The sequence below is a fragment of the Lathamus discolor genome, chromosome 3 (genome assembly GCF_037157495.1).
Source record: "Lathamus discolor isolate bLatDis1 chromosome 3, bLatDis1.hap1, whole genome shotgun sequence".
Classification (NCBI taxonomy): domain Eukaryota; kingdom Metazoa; phylum Chordata; class Aves; order Psittaciformes; family Psittacidae; genus Lathamus; species Lathamus discolor.
The window spans coordinates 34,432,104-34,451,521 of record NC_088886.1 but is presented as its reverse complement, the minus strand read 5'-3'; the positions used below and the strand labels follow the sequence as shown (position 1 = coordinate 34,451,521).

Genomic DNA, 19,418 nt, shown 5'->3' with positions numbered 1-19,418 from the left:
CCAAGAACTCAGCCCCGGCTTGACACATGGAGAGATTCATACTTTACACTGACATCTTGCTGGCCTGTGCAGGGAAGAGGAACTCAACTTTTCAGCCATAATTCCCAGACTTCATCCCCTTTTTTAAAGTTCCTAGAATAATGTGAATTCTACACAAATGTCAGAGCTGATAAGGCAAGCCTTATCAGATGAAGTAACTTACAGCTTCCAATGTGGGGAAGACAAAGAGCTAACGGCTACAGAAGCAGATAAGGGCACTCATAACCAGAAATCAAATCCATGCAAGAGTTTCACCAGCAACACACTGTCTCAGGAAGTAAAATACATAGCACAACAAACTCTGCCAAGACACCCTAAATCCTCAGAGAGCTGTCTGCAGCATGCAGCATCACCTCATTCCACCCAGCAGACCTGACTGGACCTCTTCTGGTCAGAAAGGAGGGCAGCTGCAGCAATTCTATTGTAAGCCAACTGTGGTGTGTGCTCAGCTGAACTCCAGTCCACCTTACAGCCCCAGGCTACAGCAAGGAAGACAAATTACTATGAGACCAAGATGCCTTTGTGATCCTTTCCTCCTCTGAAGACCTGATGTATTGGGAAGGAATCGCTCATTACGCTGGGAAACGAGATCTGCAAGCGCTCTAAAAGCCAAGACAGACTTTTCGGTTAAGGTGACGCAAAATACTATGCTACTACAATTCACACTGTGAGGAAATTCAGAATTCTGCAACTGGATCCACCAAGAATTCCAACACTCAGGCCTAAAGTTAGCCCTGTTACCTTCAGCATCTATCCCAGGGCCCAAACGAACTCCAGCGCCATGTCTCGCCATTGCCAGAAATCTGGACTGTTCAATACTCCATACTGAAACTCACAGCAGGACACACAGTCGCAGGCTGCATTCCCCATATTACTTTGAAACAGAGATGTAAGATGTGATCCTCACCCATGAGTCCTTCTAAGAACTCTAACCCATTGGGTATTGTTATTATTATCCTGACATCTGATTTACTTCCTGAAATTGACACCTACAAGTTATTTCCCTTCCTTCATGTCCCAAATCTCACTCTACAATGGCAAGTATACAAGAAAAGCATTTATTCAAAGGAATTTGCTCATCAAGTCTTGCAGACAGCAAAACCACAGGTTATCTAATCTTAGAGGAGCACAGTTTAATGGCTACAGCACAGGATGAGAGGCCAGCGGGTCTGACTTCTACTCTCAACTCTGCCAGGACTGCATCACTTGTAAGTGATCTAGGGAAGATGCTTGACCCCTCCTCACCTTAATTTCCCCTGCTATGAGACTACCCTAGCATTCCTTTCCTCACAGGGGATCTTATCTATAAACTCTTCATTAGCATCTGAAGAGAGTTACGCATCTCCGGATGTGTATGTAAAGCAAAGTACCAAAGAGTGGGGAAGCAGCACTGGCCGTAGAGCCTGAAGACACATCCTCTTCAGTGTATTCAGGCAAACTGAACCGCATCACGCTCCACATCTGTGCTTGAAGAAACATTTTAATGCTTTCCCTATGCAGGGAAGAAAGAAATCCAACAATTTCTTCTTGAGAAGGCTCAGAGCAAAGATCAAACTGCAGGTCTTTAAGTCAAGAAAAATCATGCAAGATTCTTTTAACAAGTACCAAGAGACCCCACCACCTCTAGCTAGTCACCTGCAGAACTACCCCACAGGCAACACCACCACAAAACCAAACAACCTTCCTTTTCCCCCCTTGCTCTGGATGTCACTGACTGGCAGGACGAGACCAATCAGAAGGAAAACTAGAAGTCTGCTCTTACTGTCCTGCAAAAACTGGATTTTGGAGGTGGGGAAAATCCAGACCCAGCACAGACGCTCCCACAGATAAGACCAGATCCCAGCTCATGGAGCCTTGCTTACAGCATGACTCCTGCTTGGCTTTGCCCAGGCAATGCAGCCTTTGACAGTGGCAGCACTCTAAGCAGGGGTGCACAAAGGGCTTCTTCTGGTGTTAAACAGAAACTTCCTGTTGGAAAACAACTGAATATTAACAACCAAGGTAGTATTTTAGCTCTTCGGGGAAGGAAGGAAACTCACCCCATGTGGACCTGTTCCCCATCTTTCTCAGTTGCCTCAGCCAACCCTGTAAGTAGATCACATCAGCTGTACCAGTGCCAGCAGCAGTCACTGCACCAGTATGGCAGCAAGACCTTTGCTCCCAAGATGGGCCCATAAACCTCCTGCTTCCTCCCAGTGCAGTGAAAGACAGAAGATACACCCACCCTAGTCCAGCCACATGGAACAGAAAGGTCTCAGAGGAGCAGCTGGTCCAAGAACTTGAAGAAAGGAAAGAAAAAAAGCTCACTTCTTTTAAAAACGGAAGAGAAAAATGTCCTGTTGTTCTGTAATTAATGGAAAGCAGAAGAGGTTTTATGGACTCATTGAGAAACAGAGGGTGAGAATTAGAAAGCACATTTCAGTATTTCATGATCACAAGGTAAGCTGCTTGCATAACACTGACAAAGAACATAAATGCTGATATCACAAGGCAGTTATGAAACTTGGGTTTTAAATGCTGAATAACAGTAACACCGTAATTAACTCTCTTAAGTTATTCCCCCCCACAGCTGCAGAGTAGGTGCTGCAACCTTCCACTGAGGTGTGATATCTGGCAAGGTGCACACTGGCAGATGCCCCCTGCTCCCACCACCTCACAGCACCAAGGATGCATCCCACCCCGCAGCCTCATCACTAGTCACATCGCTTCTTCAGACCTACCCTAAGGAGGCTTTGAGATCACATCAAGGGAGAGGCTCTGAACCTGCGAGGAGCAGGGAATGAGGGAATAAACCTGAATAACTGCACTTTGCAAGTTAACTCCTAACCCCTGAACAAACTTCTGAGCCTTCCTCCCCCATGGTTTTCGATACAAGCACGTGCTCTTTTGAATTGCTCCAGTGTGACCAGGACACCCGGTCTCCTACAACACACATAATATAGAGCAGCAAAATGTCATGAAAATCAAGGGCAAACGAACATAGAAGACAGTCCCTCCCCCTACCACCACTTCTATTTTTAGGCAGCCAGATTAGCTTGGAGCAGTTTTATTCATCTCTGATAATGAGCAGGGCTCTTGCATCTTCTCTTGAGGACATTTCCTCTGCGCAGGCACTTTGCTTTACGCCAGCAGCATGGAAGAGGTCACATCAACCGGCAAAAGCAAAACCACATCTCGTTGTGAAAGGGTCTTGAAAAAGCAACTCCAGCTTTGAACTTATGCCCCATCTCCCTTGTCAATCACAGTGGTTTAGGGGTTTTGGGGGAGGATGGTCTGTCCCCCTACAGGGCATCCCTCCCTTTGAACCATATGATCTGCCTATTCAAAAGTGTAGTGCTTTTACTCCATCCACTTCTCAAAGGATGCCAGCTGGTACACCTTGGAAACACAGGTCTCCATGGAAAGAACATTTGGGCTTCCCAGGCCTGAACGTGTGGAAGACATGATGGAGGGGCAGCCCAGCCATCCTTGTAGTACTCTACCCCAGCACAAAAACCACAACTCCACTCATGGCAGAGACTATGGTCCTCTCAGGGCACTGCCAGGTCTAAGGGCCAGTCAGGAGATCACCTCAGGAGCAGATGGCACCCGGGATGCGTAGCAGACTGGGGCTCCACTGTGCTGGCGGTTTCTCTTCAGGAAGAGATGCTCGTCCACCCCTCAGAGTTCTACTCCTCAGGTACTACACATCAATTTCCTGCAATGTAACCACTTGTACGTTCATTGTCCTTTAGCTGCTTCGGATCACCTTGACAGCAACATCTGTGTGCAAAGCTTTCCTCCTTCAGGTCCACCCCTTCAAACCTCAACCTTCCTCCACAGCCCTTCATCACCACCCTCCTGTTTCCTTGAGGACCTTACCAGTGCTGCACAAGGCAGCAGGATCTGGTAGTTCAGTCTGGACTGCAAACAGGCAAGGTCCAGAGGGCAAAACACACGTTGTAGAAGCAGATGGCAGAAGTGGGTGACAGTGGAGGCAGACAGCTTCTCGCCCAAAAACGAAAGTATGGCAGAAGTAGCCTGGGTATCTCCAGCTGCTGTGCTGCATCACTTGCGGAATAAAGAAGGTGAGGCCTCACATATTGGTCAGCCTGGAGAAGTGAAGGCTCTGGAGAGACCTTAGAACAGCCTTCCAGGGCCTAAAGGGGCCAACAAAAACCTGGAGAGGGACTTTCTACAAGGGCCTATAGTGACAGGACAACGGGGAATGGCTTTAAGCTGGAAGAGGGTAGGTTTAGATTAGATACACTAGGAAAAAGTTCTTCCCTGTGAGGGTGGTGAGACACTGGCACAGGCTGCCCAGAGAAGCTGGGGCTGCCCCATCCCTGACAGTGTTCAAGGCCAGGTTGGATGGGGCTTTGAGCAACCTGGTCTAGGGAAAGGTGTCCCTGCCTACGGCAGGGGTTGGAACTGGATGATCCTTAAGGCCCCTTCCAACCTAACCCATTCTATGACTCTATGTGATTTATCACCACTTTTTCTTCTGAAATTTCAGTAAGATATTTGGAGTCTACTTGCCCTTTGGATTATCATCTTTCAGAAAGGCTTTGTTTTTTTTTTTCCTCTCTCATACTTCTCTACGGTGATGAGATCTAGGAACAAAATATTCCCCACTCAACTTCTGAACTTCACAGGAATTCACAACCACAGACAAAATCATCAGGCTTTTGACAAGTTACAAACCCTTTCCCACGAGCAAGATGTCCCTCTGCCATACCTTCCTCTTACCCCTCTGCTGCACGGAAGGGCAAAGAGCATGCCTAGAGCACCAACACCCAAGCCGACCCCAGGAGCTAGTCTACCTGTCCCTTCTTGGTGAGCTCCTGCCCCTGGTCACAAGCACTTTCACACCAGATTCTTGCTTTCTGTGGATTGCAAAACCTCATTTATTAAGGAAAAACACTAGTTCAATATAAGGAAGCATTTAAGACAGCAAGTAGATGATTAACAAGTGAGTGCTCAAGTCAGTTGCTACAGGAGCACCACAGGTTCCTTACAGCTATAAAAACCTCATCCTGCACCTCACCTGCAGATATCAGAGGTGAGGAGTTCACAGAGAAGATTGTGCCTGGCAGAGCCATCACTGCAGGAGACGACACAGCCACAGACCCCTAACTGCGGGTCTCCAGCCCAGGTCTCCCCAACAGTGGCACCAAGGATCTTGTTCCTACCTCTGGGTTCTCCCATCAGCTGGGCTGACCCCCAAGACCTCCCTCCCCACGCTAAGCCCTTGCCAGGCAGCCTTTGTAAAGATGGCCGTGGCTTTCCACACTCACCACACAACTTGACACCTACCCACCTCCCTCCCACCAGCACTCTGCAGGCAGCTGTGCTGTCTGGCAGGAAGAAGAGCTACCAATGTCCCCATGCTCGGGCAGCACCACATCAGTGCAGAAGGCTGGAAAGGAGAGGTACAAGGTGCGTCATGTGGCAGCTTTAAACCACGGCCAAAGAAGAAGTAGTACTTCTCCTCAGGGCCTTTGCCTTTTCATGCTAGAGCCAAGTAAAGGTGCTTCAGCACTCTTATGTATCACCTATTTTTAGGCAACAATACCCTGAACACCCTTCTTCATCCTCGCTTTTATATCGCACAATGAAGAAGTTACAAGGATTTGGCACTTTCTCCATAACAGGCCATCATTAACAAGTGACTCATATTATATTGCAGCATGAGTCATATTGGCAGAGGTCACCATCATAAGTGACAATTAGTCTTCAATTATTTCCTTCAAGTTGAATTAAAGGTATATTGTTATGCTAATTCTACATCTGCTCCATCTTATCTTTCCATCCACTGTCTCCAGAGCAACCTGGCATTTCACCTTGTGGCCTAAACTACCTCTGGAAAGAACTCTTCCACTGTGGTGTAGTTACAGGTTGTCTCAAAACATGGGGATGGCAGTGCGAAGCCTTCTGAATTGGTTTTCAGCTATGGCATCTAGGTAAAACATCTCTCCACCCGTCCTCCCACTGCTGCTCCACAGGGACAACAAGCTGCTGTCCCTGCCACCTTCCTGCTCTCTTCACACTTCATCATGACAAACTTCCGAGGATCTGGAGCCTGCCCAGTGATCAAACACAACCACCTTCAGGCTGCAAAACCACACCATCACCTCCAAGAGCAGTTACAAAGCCTAACAAATGAAATCCATTTGAACCATGCCCAGCGACACACAGACATTAAAGAAACTATTACAAACCATGAGCAAGGCAGCTAAAAAAAGAGGCTTTTCCAGCCATTTTCTAGCCAAGCAGTCCTACATTTTAAGAGGACTCCCGGCTCCTGATCAGGTCCCCTGATTCCTGCTCCCTTCACCAACCCCCACACAATGTACCCATCACAGCTCCTACCCAGTGACCCAGGAGAAGACAGCATCCCTGTCAGGGCGCAGCACTGTCACCGCAGGGCACTTGGCTCACAGAACATGGTTCTGCCCATTAGAAAACACAGGCATTACCAGCGTGATCACCAGTGGAGCACTCTGTGTTTGTATTTATGGCAGTCAAGCACAGTCATGCTGGCTGTAAGGTTCACTTTCGAGAGCATCAGTAAACTGCTCTCACTACTGGAATCCCATTTAGCCATTACAGACTCTTCAGCCATACTAACGCACTGATCCCCACAGATTAGCAATAGGAAGAAGAGAGTCACTGCACTATTTACTGAAGCCAATCAATACATAAAGCCTGGAGATTTACTGCAATGAAGACAGCCTGTCTGCATCGCCAGAAAATGTATTTAAATCCTGTTTAATTTTATTGCGTGGCCTCTGGTTTTGCTTCAAGAACACCATTTCCTTGCACACCCATCCTTCTTTCCTCCCTAGATGGTGGTATCTGCAGACACAAGAGAGAAGATCCCCACAAATACCTACCATGAATATTCAGTGGGAGGATATAACACAAAACCCACAAGTTTAAGGGCGATGTCCCTTTCTTTTCAGCCAGATTTCACGTATAATAAAAGGTCTATAGGTAATTCAACATCTCCCACATAAGCAAGGAGCTCAGAAAATTTTGTCCTGTGTTTTGAAGGTCTGTGTCCCAGGTATAGAAACACAGGCTGTGCCTTTCATAGGCACACGTTAAGCCCACGTGCTGTCCTACTCCACTCAAGAGGGAATGGTTAGATCCACACTTATTTTTAATATATATTTTTATATATGTTATGTATATTTTATATATATATATAAATAAAAGAACTTTCTAAGTGCTTTCACAAAACACAGCATATCTGACTTGCTGTGTTTTGAGGGTGACCACCTGCAAAGCTGAGACACCACTTGGGTATCATGACTAGTAAGCCACAACTGAGGAGATCCTATAGACTGCACCAAAGTTTGTTCTCCACTCTTATCTCAGTTCATGCTTTGGGGAGCAAAGCATGGTAGGCAATAACCAGCAGGCCTAGTGCTCCTGGACCACCAGCATTAGAAGGACCACCAGCTACCAGGTAAATGCAGTTGTGGGTACTGCACCATCTGTATGGCCCAAAGAGAAAAACACCTAAGAAAGCCGGCAGTGAGGTAGGGAGGAGATCTGTGCCTTCACTTTTGCTAGTTTATCTGAAAATCACACTAAGCTTTTATGCTTGTGCATGAGACAGAAAGGAATATATGCTTATGCTTTTTTTTATGCTTGTGCACTAGACAAAAAGGACAAAAAGGCAAATATATGCTGATTTACAGGGAGATTTCTATTGTTGCCTGGACATCAAACAGTACCCAATTAGTCCTGCAAGGATGCGACCCACAAATTATGAAAATAAAAGCCTCCAAAGCTTTGATCTCTTGTCTTTCTGTAGCATGCTACAGCGATTATTAGATACATTTTATTAGATTCAAGCTGTGCGATCTCTTCCTCAGGAAAAGCTCTGCCACCTCCAAGGCATCCTAAAGTCACCATCCTGCAGATTAAGGTCATGGTCCCAAACAGTCACTTCTGCCATGCACCAAACACATGACTCAGCTGGCAGTAGGCTTTTTCCTGCTGAGTTACAAAATTAGGAGCAAAGAGAATATTTATAAGGAAGGGGGGAAGAAGTGTCAGCCACCTAAATTAAATTTGATTCCCTGTTACTTTATAAAGGAATATACGTCCTAGGCAACATCCCTGGCTTCTAAGAAGTGTTGCTTTCGGAACAATTAACTTCTTTTTTACACTGCAAAATGCCATTGCTGGAGGAAGCAAGCAAAAACTGTAACAAAAGGCTTCACGCACTCTGAAGCTGAAAACCACACATTCACTCACGTGAGCAGAAACTCATCCACCCACCCTCGCTGCAGCAACAGCGCTTAAAACCAAGAGGATGTTAAACTCTTACTGCTAAAGCTTTACTCAGAAGCACAACTCACTGTTCACAGCCCGCTGCACAAACTGTGCTTGCCAGAGGCCACAGTTGCTTTCAGCCTGAGCGTGTATGTAGGAAGGATGGGAGCACATCAACCGCTCAGGTCTCACTTACTGGCAAGAGAGTGGTGTTTGCACAAAGCCATTATCATCTAGTGGGGTTTCTGTAGCAGAGAAGGGTTGGTTATCTGCAGCAGAGCAAAGTGCATGCCTTCTGCTGCACTCGGGGTAACTCTGCAGCTGAGCACAGTTTGCTCACTTAGTATGGAAGGAGGAAATGTCACTTCTCAGTCATGCAAGGTGCATTTGGATACTCCAGTGCTGCCTGCCTGATTACAATCATCCATTATTTACCATGAACACACAACCTTGAACTTCTGGCAAGCGCTGCAGAAAACACGGAAAAGCAACATTCTTGATCAAAGGGGAGGAAGGTTCTCTGATTTGCCATTACAAAACAAAATCGGGCCTGCAGAGAGACATAACCAAGTTCCAACTTCTTATCAGTGTTTTCCAACCTTGGTGGGTTTTCCTCTCTTTTCACTAACAAGCCATCCAGGAGCAACCGAGGGCTGAGGCCCTACATGCTGAGCATCCTCGTCCCTCTGTGGGAAAGGGATGACTGGCTCCTCGCAGGGAAACCACTATGGAGGGGGAATAGAGAAGGGGAGTCTCTGTTTCCCAAGGACCGTGTTTCTTAGACAATCCTCCTTAGAAATCTAAAGCAATTTACACAAAGAACATCACACCTCACTTACATAAACTGTTTTCCTGAGTCCAGAGAAGATAGCCTATCAGTCTCAATGTGCAGCCACAGTTCAAAGTGGCAAAAGGGAAGAGAAGGAGAGGACATGGTGGGGAAGGAAATCAAAGCTATTGGCTTTATTAGTGGGAAATACAATCTCCCATTTAATGGAGCTATCAATGACTTAGACTAGTGGTTTTCGACCCACAGCCTGCTCTAATGGCTGCGTGAAAGATTAGCAAAGAAGATGCCTGAGCATCAGTAAATGAAAATCTCATGTGATAGAGGCTCTATGCTTCCCACAGGAGAGCAGGGCACCTGCAGAGCAGCCAGAGCTGAAACAGCCGCTGGTGGGAAGAGTCAGCCAAAGCCCCTCCCAGCACAGCTCTGCCGTGTGTCTGTCCTTCACCCCATAGTGCTCCTGGTCTCTTCCGCAGCTGGCATGTGGAATAGGGCACATATGCTCCCCAAATACCCTCGGATGAGAAGCCACCTTCAAGAGGTAGGTCCTGAACCCATCCCAGCTCCATCCTCCCCACCCCAAGACACAGCAGCTTTTAGCAATGCTGGTCCTCCACGCAGTGCATCCTTTTACCTGTGGGTAGCTTTTTACTGGGGGAAAGCATGAGAAATCTAACAGGATTTTCCCCATTTATATTTGAGGCATGAAGAAAGGAGAGAGGGATCAATACTCTGTCCTTGGTCTGCAGGTCAGAGGCAGAGAACTCCCGCTGATGCCTCTAAGTACTCTTACAATGTGACTGGGGGTGCATTAGCAGTCAGGCAAGGGTTTGGAGAGAGCAACTCAGAGCCTGAGCCCAGGAGGCGATAGCTGCTTTCACGTGATCTGGCCCTACATGAATGATGACTTCCAAGGACACCTCTTCTTCAGCTGGAGATTCATTTGTGAAGATTTACATGCAGATCAAACGGAAACTTTTCCCCCTTACCCCCTACAAACTGTACCAGTACCTCTACTAGAGCCTGGCACATAAAAAGTATGTAGCAAGGATAAAACCTTCCTCTAACTACTCCTTCTTGCAAGGCTTAGAAATCAGACACTTTATTTTAAATATGCACACCGATCAAATACTTTGTTGCTTCAAGCCTCAGTGAAACAAAACGCTGGTGCTCAACCTTCTACCTGCTCAAGAACATGCTTTCTACAAATTCACTTCAAATTACCAACTTTTATGGCTGCCCAGAACAGGAACATCAGTAAGAACAGACTCTCTGTGGATTTAAAAACACCCTACACTTCCATGTTGTGGAAGATCTCCAAAGATGAGGAAGAGTAACCACAGCACCAGTGGTGAAGGACATATAGAGAACTGCAGAACAGCAGCATCTGGGCTGCATGCCTCCAAAAGGTGGGGAAAAAAAAAACCCAACAATTAAAATCAACCACACAAAAGGCTTAGACAGAAGACAGCCTTGTTTCTTTTCATGAGCACACACAGAATATGCACACATGTGTAAAAGATAAATGTATGCACTGGTACCAGCACTCCCCACTCAAGGAATGGAAGTGAAATGCTGGAAAAAAACCCAAAAGGGTTAGAGTGGGTCTGTGTCATCCCTTTGGGATGATTCAGAAACGGATTTGTGCTGCCAAGGTTTTACAGTAAAAAACAAAGGCTCAAAACTATACACGGACACAGTCATGGTCCATAGCTTACACATGCACTGAATCACACTGGAAGAGGGCAGATGAAGCCCCTAATGGAAGACCCCCGAGAGTCTCTATCCTCAGGAATTATGGCTATTTACATTGAAGATACGTTCCAAATTTTGCACAATGTGTGTAAAACACAACATAAATAACCTTTTAATGCCTTTTTTTAATCTTCAGAAGTTATCTCTAGTTCCTCTTTCTACTTAGGAAGAAGGTGACCTTTGCAAAAGCTGCCCAATTTATGTTGGGCTAGAGAGTTTTTTAAAAGGTGCTGGAAGAAGAAACCTAACATAATGCTATCAGGATAATGCTCCTGAGTGGAGGCTTTCAGTGCTTATCCCCCCATTAGAACTTCTCCTAAATCTTTAATGATGCTGAAACATGCCATAAACTGATGAAGTTCTGGAAACAAGACAATGCCAGCACGTTTGTTTGAGTTTTGTGGGGTTTTTAATATGAGAGCTTTTATCTTCATTGACAGTGATCAACTAATGCAAACAAATGGCCACTGAAACTTCACTTCTATACAAAGCAAAGCTAAAGTAAGAGTAGTGACATTTTTGGGTTTCATCCAATTCTTCCCAGCAACAGCTAATACCCACCGGCTCCTTAATTCTGCGCTGTCTCCTCTCCAAGCCTGAGCGTTAAAGGCTCCAGAAGAGCTAACAATTTTAGGATTCAGTTCCCACAGAGTGCAAGGTCAGCACTTTCCTAAAGTAAATAAAAAAAGCTTGGGTTTTGTTAATGAGCTCAAAGCAAAAGCAACATCCAGGTACACTAAGAAAACAAATGCTCCTTCCCTAAAAAGGCTGCTTTTAGACTCCCAGGCTTGCAGGAAACCCTCAGTCAAGCCATACAACTAACATGAGCCTTGCAAGGCTTGTGAGCAGGGGGGGGTTGCTTGCCCCACACTGGCCCCACCCCAGGGGTTATCATTCCCTTGAGAAAGGCTTTTCTCACAGAGAGCTTTCATCAGCCCACATACACCTTGCAAAGCACCCCAAAGCACCCAGCTGTGCCAGCTACTGCAGAAGAGCCTGCTGCCACTGCTGGAACATCAGCCAGAGGCCCAGCCCTGCAGATGGATACAGCAGAGGAAAAGCTATTGACCTGAATATTTTAGAATCAAGGATCAAGGCCACTGCCTTCAGCAAGATCTGACAAGCTCTTGCATTTACTGAGACAAAAAAAAACCACCCCAAATCCAGCCCCATCTTTCTGCTTATTCTCCTACAGAGATCAGCTGTGCATTCACCAGAGAGCACGGCCCACTGCATCCCTCCCCACATTTGCTTGCTCTTATTTTATTGCAGAAATCTGCTCCTCAAACACGGCTGTCAACAGCCTGTGCGAATCCCCCTGGTAATAATTATTCTACTAATAGCACTGCCAGGTCACCTGGCTATTAAACGTGCTGAGTGGACTAGCAAAAATATGTCCTTGCCCACACAAAAGAACATTATGATGTAGTTTATCTTATCCCCTTGTCAGTATAATATGCAGCACTACCTGTTCAATGGCCTCATCATTTTAAATTACAGTTTTCTGCAACATTAACAGTACTCATTACCAGCACCACCACCACCAGCAGATCTCCATTTCGAGAATCCTCTGATGTTGAAGGTTTCACCCCATCCCTTCCTCTTAGCCCTCTGCACTGACACAGGGACATTTGGGTACCATGGCAGTGCGCACAGTGAACAATGACGGATAGAAACGTCGCAAAGAAGGCAGGAGCCAGCCCCAAGTGCGCTTACTCGATGCACCAGGCCGTGCATTTTAATCAGAATTCAGCGCTTTGTTCCTGTCCCAGCCACCAGCATGTCAAACAGATGCGCTGCTATGGTGGAGCCTGACTGTGTGGTCAAGGTAAACTCTGGTGTGGCAAGAACAGAAGCTTCTACTAGCTCCTATGTTACCTTTAAGCCCAGCTCTACAAATCCTACCCTGTAAACTAGCGGGTAGAGGCAAGGCAGATGAATGATGGTGCGCAGGGCTGTCCTTGTGCCAAGCCACACTCAGCCCTGAAAAGCAGAGCACGGTCTGGTCCTGCAAACCCACCTTCTCCCCCTGTGAGAGAAGCAGGGAAGAGAAAGCAAAGGACAGGGTGAACTGGCAGTCAAAGGTCCACCTTTTTTATATGCATTTGCTTGTTGTTCATAAAACCCAGCCTCCTGGAACACTTCAGTGACTCAAACTTGGAGATAAGTGGCCCAAGCGTTTCCTTTCCCTGCTGCTGAGAACAAATCATCTCCTCAGCCAGATTTTGAGTCACCACCTGGCTCCCAGCATTTCACTTAGCCATCCCTCACCCCTTCAAAGACGTAGGCACAAGAGCAGCATCTCCTCCATCCAGACCCATCTACAAACCCGCAGCCCTGACACTTCAAATAAATGGAATTTTGCACGGCTTAGGGAATTACTCCTCCCTGCCATGTTTTATGCTCAGGCAGCAAATTTACTATTGATTTCTGATTCAGACCCCACAGAATGATTCACGCTTCTTGCCCTATCTGCTGAATTTATGACCTTTAACAATTATTCTAAGTGCTAAAAGAGCTTAGTTTAGAAGATCTATTCCCTGGCAAATTAAGCTCCTATTCTCGTCTCGATTACAAACCAACACATCTCTCGCCATTTACAGGAAAGCACTGTAGCAGGTCTCTCCCGTTGAGAGGGGCTGAGGTCCAAGTGGCAGAGGCACCATGCTATCCCCAGGGTCCTGCCAGGGCAGACACAGCTAGGCAGGGGACATGGCTTTGCACTCCCACCTCGATGTCAGTCGGGATTTCAGGTCTCCCTGTCTCTGGTTACCCTGAAACACCAGCACCGCTCTGCTCGCAGACCAGGCGCTGCCAGTGGGTCTCAGGGGGACGGGGAGGGAAGGAATATACATTTCCTCCTACAGTGAAAACAAACTCCTGACTGTATCTGGAGCAGACTGCTATTTAAAAAGCCGCATATACACAGGGAAAAAACCCAAAACCAAACCACTAAGGATGTATGGATACAGTTTTAAGAAGAAATGGTGCCCTACTTCAAATAAACTTCCCAACACAGATGTTAAAAAGAAATATAAAAATCTGATTTTCACGTTTCAGAGGGCAGGGGAGAAGGAGAGGGCCCCTCCCCCTCCCCAAAGATAATGTTTTCCTGGATTAACTCCACCGGCCTCAGCAACCATTCTCCCAAGGCACCTACTGGGGGAAACAAGCTCCAGGTCTGTTTTTAAGGTCATGTTTCCCCCCCTTTCCATTCCCATCTACACCGTGTATTGCTGAGCAATCATTTACACCATTACTCAACCAGACACTCACCAGGAAGAAAGTAGGGCAAGTGAATACACAATTTTTTCCTTCTTGCACTGAAGCAAAAATAATATTTCTAAAAATACACTTGTGCAAGTCTCCAGGGGATTCTGCTCAATTTTATTTATTTATCTGTGCCTGCAGGTTGAATGAAGCAGCCCCGCAGTCACCTCCCGAATAAACGCTGCTTCTCTAAATGACTCCCCATGCTCGCTACCAACCTGCTCTTCTTACAACCAGAAAGATGAAGAAAGGGCGAAAAGGAACAAAGTTACAGGAAAAATAGACCGGGGGGGGGGGGGGAACGAACATCAGGCCACAGCCCACGCAGAGGCTGACACGTTTGACGAGCCCGACATTTCAAGGGTACACGGCGAGCCTCGTTTTCAGAGGGGGGTGAAGAGGAGGCATCGCGAAGGGGCGCCCCGGGAGATGGATGGATGGGGAGGCCGCGGGTGCCGCGCCGCTGCGGGAAACCCGGGTGTGGGGGGCAGCCCCGCGCACCGGAGGTTCAGGGCTCCAGAGCCCGTGCGCCCGCGCACGCTGCGGCGCGCAGGAGCGGTGTCGCCCCTCCCGGTGCCGGTGCCGGTGCCGGTGCCGGTGCGCGGCGGCCCGCAGAGAGCACGGGCGGGGCGGGCGGGCGGGGGGAGGGCGACTGTCGCAGCCGCGCGCCCGCACACACACACGCGCGTGCACCCGCTCCTCCGCGCGCGTCTGTGTGCGCGTACGTGTGTGTGCGTGCGTGTGTATGTGTATGTGTGTATGTGTATGTGTGTATGTGTGTGTGTGTGCGTGTGTATGTGTGTGTATGTGTATGTGTATGTGTGTGTGTGTGTGTGCGAACACACGCACCTGCGCACCCCCGCCCGCCGCGCACGGGTGCGCGTGCCGGCTCACGCACGCGGGCGCACGCACACACATGTACCTGTGCACATTCACACACATGCGTACACGCGGCTGCCCGCGCGCAACCCATGTACCTCGGTATGTACATACGTGCCGGCGCACGGACACACACAGCCCCGCGCCACCCCCCCCCCCCCCCCCATTTAGCCTCAGCACCCCCCAACCGGGGAATGAACAGATGGATGGATGGATGGATGGATTGGGGGGGCGGTGGCTCCCGCATCCTCCCGGGCCCGGACCGGCGCCTCACCCGCAGCGCCGAGAGGTCGATCTCGTCCAGGCTCCGCGCCGGAGAGTCGCTCGCCATGTTTCCGCCGCCGCCGGCCAGGCGGCCCCGCCGCCACCGAGCGGGCAGTGGTGGCGGCCGCCGCGGCGCTGGCGCTATTTAACGCTTCTCCTCATGCGGGGCGCCGGGAAGGAGAAGCCACCGCCCCTGCCCTTCCGCCTGCAGCGCGGCTAGGGGCGGCCGCGGGCTGCCGGCAGGCAGGGCACGCCGCGGGCTGCGCCGGGATGGCGGCGGCGGCGGCGGCGCATCGCCTCGCCTCGCCTCGCCTCGCCTCGCCGCCTCCCCGGCCGAGCGCGCCGCCGGAGCTGTCTGTCACGGCGCGGGGCGGGGGCGGTGGCACGGGGCGGGGGCGGTGCCGGGCGGGGGGCGGGCAGAGCCCCGCGGTGGCCGAGCGCCCCCTCCCCGGTCCCGTCCCGGCTCCCTGCCTGAGGGCGGGCGGGGGGCCCGGCCGCCCCTGCGCTCGCCGGGTGCGGAGGGTCGGGACCGGCGGAGAGCAGCGGCGGCAGCCGCGCTCGGCGGGGGGATGCGCTGGTGCGCCGAGGACAACGCCGGCGAGCGCCGTCCTGCGCGTCCTGCGGGCTTCCAGCCCCGGCCCGTCGCTTCGCAGGGCCCCACCGCGGGGTTCGTTCTGCGCGCAGCCCCCCCTGACAGAGAGCGGGCAGAACCAGCCGGAGCCCTGCCCCGTACCAGAACTGTTGTGCCTGCCAGATCTGGTGGGGACAGCTACCGAATCTCAGGTGCTGAACCCGAATCCTGCCAGGCTGCAGTGTCAGTGCCGGGGCCTGGTCTGCTTGGTGTGAAAGGAGCGACCTCTGCTTAATACACCTCGGGATGCTCGGGTCAGGAAATGCCCCTTCTCCGCGTGGGTCCAGGTGTCGGACCCAAGTTTATGACCTGTCGCCCCTATGCTCGGGGGTCAGCTTAGCCCTATCGACTCTCATGCTGTTTCTGAGTCAGAATAAAAGATTTATGCTGTCTTTGCAATTGCCCAAAACCCCTCCAAAGCCAGCGATAGCTAGGTAGATTAAGCTTTTACTATTTTCCCTATTTCCCTTTTTTCGGATGTGGTTTCTGCCAAACCAGGTGCCATATATATATATATGTATAAAAAAATCTGTTGCCTTTGAGAGAACCGTATGGAAGCTGTACTTACAGTATCAGCTTGTGTCAGGAGCTTACAATATGCAGATCTGGGAAGCGGAAACCCTACACATGAGTCAATTGGCAGGCGGATGGGATTTTCTTACACTTACTGATTGGAGATGTGCTTCAAAACCAATCAATTGCATTACAAGCAATGGTGCAGTTGCAGGGAGGCTGCGTGCTGCAGCGGATGCCAGGGGTGCAGCCTCTGCGCTGGGCCAGGAGGGACAGACGGATAAAAGGCCAGAAGCAGCTGATGAAAACTCCCCAGGAGCGACAGCATCCGCCGAGGCAGTTGCAGAAGAAGTGAGTTGCCACCAGTGCCTCCGCCTTCCGCTCGCTGGATAGCCCGCAGCGGAGGGACTGCATCAGCGGCTTATTAGCGTTATTAGTCCTGATGGCAGCAGGGCTCGCAGGGGCTGGAGACGGCGGCGCCGGTGTTCCGGCTTGCCGGGTTGCGAGGGCGCAGCAGAATGTGATTTTTATTGGTAATGAACTGCTGAAGTGGCAGGTAGCGGAAGCTGCCCGCCGTGGTGAGGCACACGGGGCTGCACAGCAGCAGCAGCCTGCCTGGATAGATCCCCTTTTCCAAGCTACAAATCATCACTCCTTGATATCTTGCACAGTCATTAGTCCTCACTCGCATTTAAGGAGGCAAATTTGATCAAAATGCTAAACTCAATAAAATAAACACCAGGGACCATCTGAGCACCCTCCTGAATTTTTGATAGGGCGTTTTTTCAAACCAGATGTTGCCTGTGTCTGTTCAAACCGAAGTATTGCGATGTTTTGCTTGTAGTTGTGAAGCTGGAGGCAAAACTGCCTGGAAACTAGCAACAAACCAATGCGAGACTTCCTCCTGCTTTCATTGTTCTCAGGGAGAGAAGGGAGGAACAAAAAGGATGAGAGAGGATGCTGGCTTGCTCTAATGTGTTTTCCATCCAGGAATATATGGGATTATTTGTGAAACTCATAAGGATTAACTATATACATATATATTTATGACCCTTATGATATATATACATGCCTAGTCTTGCAAATAAACAGATTGCCCTGCTCCTCAGCATGGATGCAAAAACCCAAGCTAAACTGTGATTTAATTACAATCTACCTGCTGTCTACCAAGATGGTAAAAATGTAGAGGACCTTTCTGTTATCACTGACATCAGAAATGCACAAAGGGATAGCAGGAGGTGAAAGGAATATCCTGGTGAGGGCTGCTGCTTCCAGGCTGCTGAGGGAAAGGACTGGCCTTAGTGTGGAGGTGTGCCCCCCCTGTGACCTGAGATGCCAGGGCTGCTGCATGGGCTGTACCAGTGTCTGGCCAGGCTGCAGGAAGAGCTAGAGCTGGTCAGTCCTTTTCTGCAGGCAGCTTTTTCTATGGAAAATGAATTTTCTGAGACATTGTTTGTTTTTTTTTTTGGTGGTGGTGGTGGTGGTTTTTTGTTTTTGTTTTGTTTTGTTGTTGTTTTTTTTCTTTGTGTCTCTGTATACTTTTTTTTTCTTCCAGGAGCATCTAAACACAATCTTGCAGTGGGAGTCACTGTGACTCAAAACAGAGTACGCTGCTGAATTGGCCCAAAATATTTTGCTGTGAGTCAGTCCAGCATGAGATTGTGTTTCCACCTAGTGGGTCTCTGCTGGGAATGGCTCTGGACCCTGTTGTGTCTCATCATGGTCCCTCACTCTCACTGAGTGGTTCCTCTGCTCCAGCCAGCCTGGCTGCAATGCAGCACTGGCATGGCTATATGTGAGCCACAGCAAGGGCGAGTGCTTCCGAGCCAAACGAAGGTATGAAGCTGCCAAATCCCATCCTTCATGAAGCAAGAGCCATGGAAGAGGAGGAGTACAGCCTCTCCTAGCTCTGCTTCCCACTTCTCTCAGTAGCTCCATACCTGCCATTTCTGCTGCTGTGGAAGCTGGGACCATTTTGTGGCCCGTCGGTTTTGTCATTTCATCCCCATTCAGAAAGTGGCGAAATGTGAAAATCTGTTTTTTTCCCACAGAGCGTCAGTCCCCTGCCTTGATCGGCCCCGGTGAGCAGCAAGCACCTTAATGAACCACAGCTCTGCTGCTGGCAGTGGGGGGCTAATGTCGGGGTCAGTATTTCTGATTTATTCCTAGAAGCTCATCAGTTCACATATAAACTATACAGGTAATTTGACCTCTGAATAAAACTAAATTTAATTATCTAACAGTGCCACCGCTGTTAATTATATCATGAGGGGGTATATGTAGAATGAGTAAATCTAAATGACACATAAGGCCTTGTCCAATTAGCAAGGTGCACCGATTAGCAAGGAAGCACCTATCCAGGTGCTTCAGGCTCTGGATCATTCTCCAGAAGATTAGCAAGAAAAGGAATGAAGCCAACAAGAAAGCACATTTGGGCCCGATTTTGGGACTCTTGATTTATTCCACCAGCACATTTCGGTCACTTGTTCTCAGTAATTCTGTGATCATTCAACCCCATGGCTGGCGCCAGCATAATTTTTCTGTACCCCAGGTTTGCCCATGTAATGCAGTACTTAAAGGACTCTAGAAATGAATACTCTGTTAAATGCATAATAATTGGGGTTCAGGCTAGCATGACAACATGCAGCTTTGTTAAAAAACACTCAGAAATGAATGGCTACGTTTGTCCTAACCTGTATCTATTGATCTTCTCAAAATGCACTTTAACTGATTCATTATCGCTTACTGATTGCTCAGCCTTCTGCTTATAAGGCTTCCTCTCCAGAGAAAGAAGTGTTTTTCCATTGCATCCTTGGAGCTGAGCAAGACTATGGGTGTGAACCCAGTTGCCAGGATTTTTCCTATAGCTATATATAAAAAAATAAACCTGTAAATCTTTGTAAATCAACATCTTTGTCGGTGACATGGACAGTGGGATTGAGTGCGCCCTCAGCAAGTTTGCTGATGACACCAAGCTGTGTGGTCCGGTTGATAAGCTGCAGGGAAGGGATG

General features: G+C 48.9%; 1 protein-coding gene across 7 annotated transcripts in view; it reads right to left on the bottom strand.

The window, feature by feature from the left end:
- TNIK (TRAF2 and NCK interacting kinase) overlaps positions 1-15,574 on the bottom strand; it is a 164,151-nt gene extending 148,577 nt beyond the window's left edge. For 4 of the 7 annotated variants that reach the window (XM_065674584.1, XM_065674581.1, XM_065674585.1 and 1 more), the window contains exon 1: positions 15,273-15,573. In XM_065674584.1, coding sequence (XP_065530656.1) covers positions 15,273-15,329 — 57 coding nt within the window. In that variant the 5' untranslated portion in view covers positions 15,330-15,573. Of the gene's footprint in view, positions 1-15,272 lie in introns of all 7 variants that reach the window. The other 3 variants (XM_065674578.1, XM_065674583.1, XM_065674582.1) reach the window with 2 other exon arrangements.
- Between the last annotated feature and the right edge of the window lie 3,844 nt (positions 15,575-19,418).